Source organism: Colobus angolensis, unplaced genomic scaffold (assembly GCF_000951035.1).
Source record: "Colobus angolensis palliatus isolate OR3802 unplaced genomic scaffold, Cang.pa_1.0 Scaffold144, whole genome shotgun sequence".
NCBI lineage: Eukaryota > Metazoa > Chordata > Mammalia > Primates > Cercopithecidae > Colobus > Colobus angolensis.
In genome coordinates this window covers 3,412,768-3,414,986 of record NW_012114533.1, presented here as the reverse complement: position 1 = coordinate 3,414,986, position 2,219 = coordinate 3,412,768, and the positions used below count along the sequence as shown (strand labels likewise).

The 2,219-nt window shown below is 49.5% G+C and overlaps 1 protein-coding gene across 1 annotated transcript in view; it reads right to left on the bottom strand.

The window, feature by feature from the left end:
- The window catches only part of DNMBP (dynamin binding protein), a 93,166-nt gene that overhangs the window by 4,144 nt on the left and 86,803 nt on the right, over positions 1-2,219 (bottom strand). Inside the window, exon 14 of the mRNA XM_011935585.1 lies at positions 329-879. Within this exon, the coding sequence (XP_011790975.1) occupies positions 329-879 (551 nt within the window). The remainder of the gene's footprint in view (positions 1-328; positions 880-2,219) is intronic.

The following is a 2,219-nucleotide window of genomic DNA, read 5'->3' as shown; positions in this document are numbered from 1 at the left end:
TAACAGTATGGTTACTTGGATCAAAAACCAAGCAAGTGGATTAAACGGATGTTATACAACTGAAGAATTAGTGAACTGGAAGAGTAATGCAATTTTCATTGTGGCATTGCTTAAACACCCAGTGGCACAGGGGTTCAGGAACAGCCTGGGAAGTGTCAGCAGGGAAGGTGCTCGAAGGCTCTGAGGGCAGAGATTCCTTGTGTGCTTCGAAGATGTGTCTGTGAGCTCATCTCAGATCACCCCTAGGCCTCAGGCAAGCCGCTTCTGCCTCACCCCCAACACATCTGCTGCCGCCTGAGCCACACTGGCCGGCCGGTTACGCACCCACCTGGTTGCCGTCTGCCTCACTGCTTTCTGGCTCTGCACTTCTGTCTTCCGGAGCCTGGGCTGTTCTTGCACATCCTTTTACGAGGTCTTGACCTTGCCCGTTTCGTCCTGGTACAGAGTAGCCAACCATTTCTGAATGCCTGAAGTTCCGGTAGCTCCTCTGGGTGGCAGCGGGTTGGTTTACATCTCTAGCTACATCTGCAGCGTCCCCTGACCTTGGCTGGGAGGTAGAGTCTGGGTCTGAAGGGCATCCGGAAGGACCACTCTCTGAATTACCCAGATTTAGGGATGCACTGAGAGTTCCTTGGTCACATTCCTTCAATGGAGAAGATACATCTTGAGGCTGCTTCTGGCAAGACCCCGAGGTAAAGGATACAGCCATGCTGCTGGGGCTGAAGGTCAGGGTGCTGCCGCTGTTCTGGCGTGGGAACCCGGGGGAGGAGCTGCCGTGCTCAGACTCTGTGGAGGAGTGGCTGCCCACGGAGGCATCAGAGTGGCTGCGGCGAGGATTGTAGGGCTTTAGGAAGGAGCTGTACACGAAGCCTTTGCTGACTACAAAGGAAACAGGAAATATAAACAAGAATTCTTAGCAGAAGGATGGACAGATGGAAGGAGCATCGAGAGAAAAAAACTGGTCTAAAAGCTAGGTTATTCATCTGTAAAATGAAGAGTAAAACAAAAAAGCCAGGACAATAGTGAGACACAAAAGAAAATGCCTAATGACAGAGCGGCTTGGAACACTCAGTCCCATGATGTGATGTGTAGGTAGAGATGAAGAGCGGCAGCTGCCTGCCGGTTCATTCATGTCACAGCCTCACAACAGATGCGTGTCAGGAGGCCCGTGGCCAACCGAGAAGACAGCAATGAAAACAATCCTATGTCTGGGAATCATCATGGGAAGAGAATGTCATAGGACACTGAGATCATGCCTAAGAGGAAGGCTTGACTAAGCCTCTGTTCAAATACAGCAAGTGTGGAAAGGACCAAGTTAAGAACTAGCCTTGGCCGCACAAGGGGGCTCACGCCTGTAATCCCAGCTCTTTGGGAAGCTGAGATGGGAGGATTGCTTGAGCCCAGTTCCCTGGTCAACATAGTGAGACTCCATCTCTATTTAAAAAAAAAAAAAAAAGGCTAGGTACAGTGGCTCATACCTGTAATCCAGGCACTTTTTGGGTGGCTGAGGCAGGCAGATCACCACAGGACAGGAGTTCACGACCAGCCTGGCCAACATGGTGAAGCCCCGTCTGTATTAAAAAATTAGCCAGGCATGGTGGTACATGCCTGTGATCCCAGCTACTCAGGAGGCTGAGGCATGAGAATCGCTTGAACCCAGGAGCCGGACGTTGCAGTGAGCCAAGACCACGCCATTGCACTCCAACCTGGGCAACAAGAACGAAACTCCGTCTCAAAAAAAAAAAAAAAAGACTTAGCCCAAGAAGCCCCTCCATTGGCCTCCCTGTGCTCTTTCCCTCCAGGACACTCGAATCCTTTGCTCTGGGAGTCTGGATATACTAGGAGGATGTTCTAACGTAGGAAACTATTTGTTAGAATGTACACATAACATGTACTGTACATGTTCACTTTAATAAATTGCCCAAGATGACCAAGGGGGCTTTCAGCTAAAACTTAAGTATAAATTAGGGATTGCGTGAGTATCCACATGACAATTTTTCATAACACCCTCAAGGCACAGACCCAGAGTATGTAGCCTCCACGAGAACAATGACCATCACTCTCTTGATCTCTGATGCATTTCCTGTACCTGACAGCTGATCTGAATACTGTGGCTGCTTGCTACCACTTCTCAAGTTTGAGTAGATAAAAATCAAAGGATAGAGCAGCTTCTTAAACAGCTTGGAACTTTACAGGGGGTCCACCTGTCTCTGACCCCA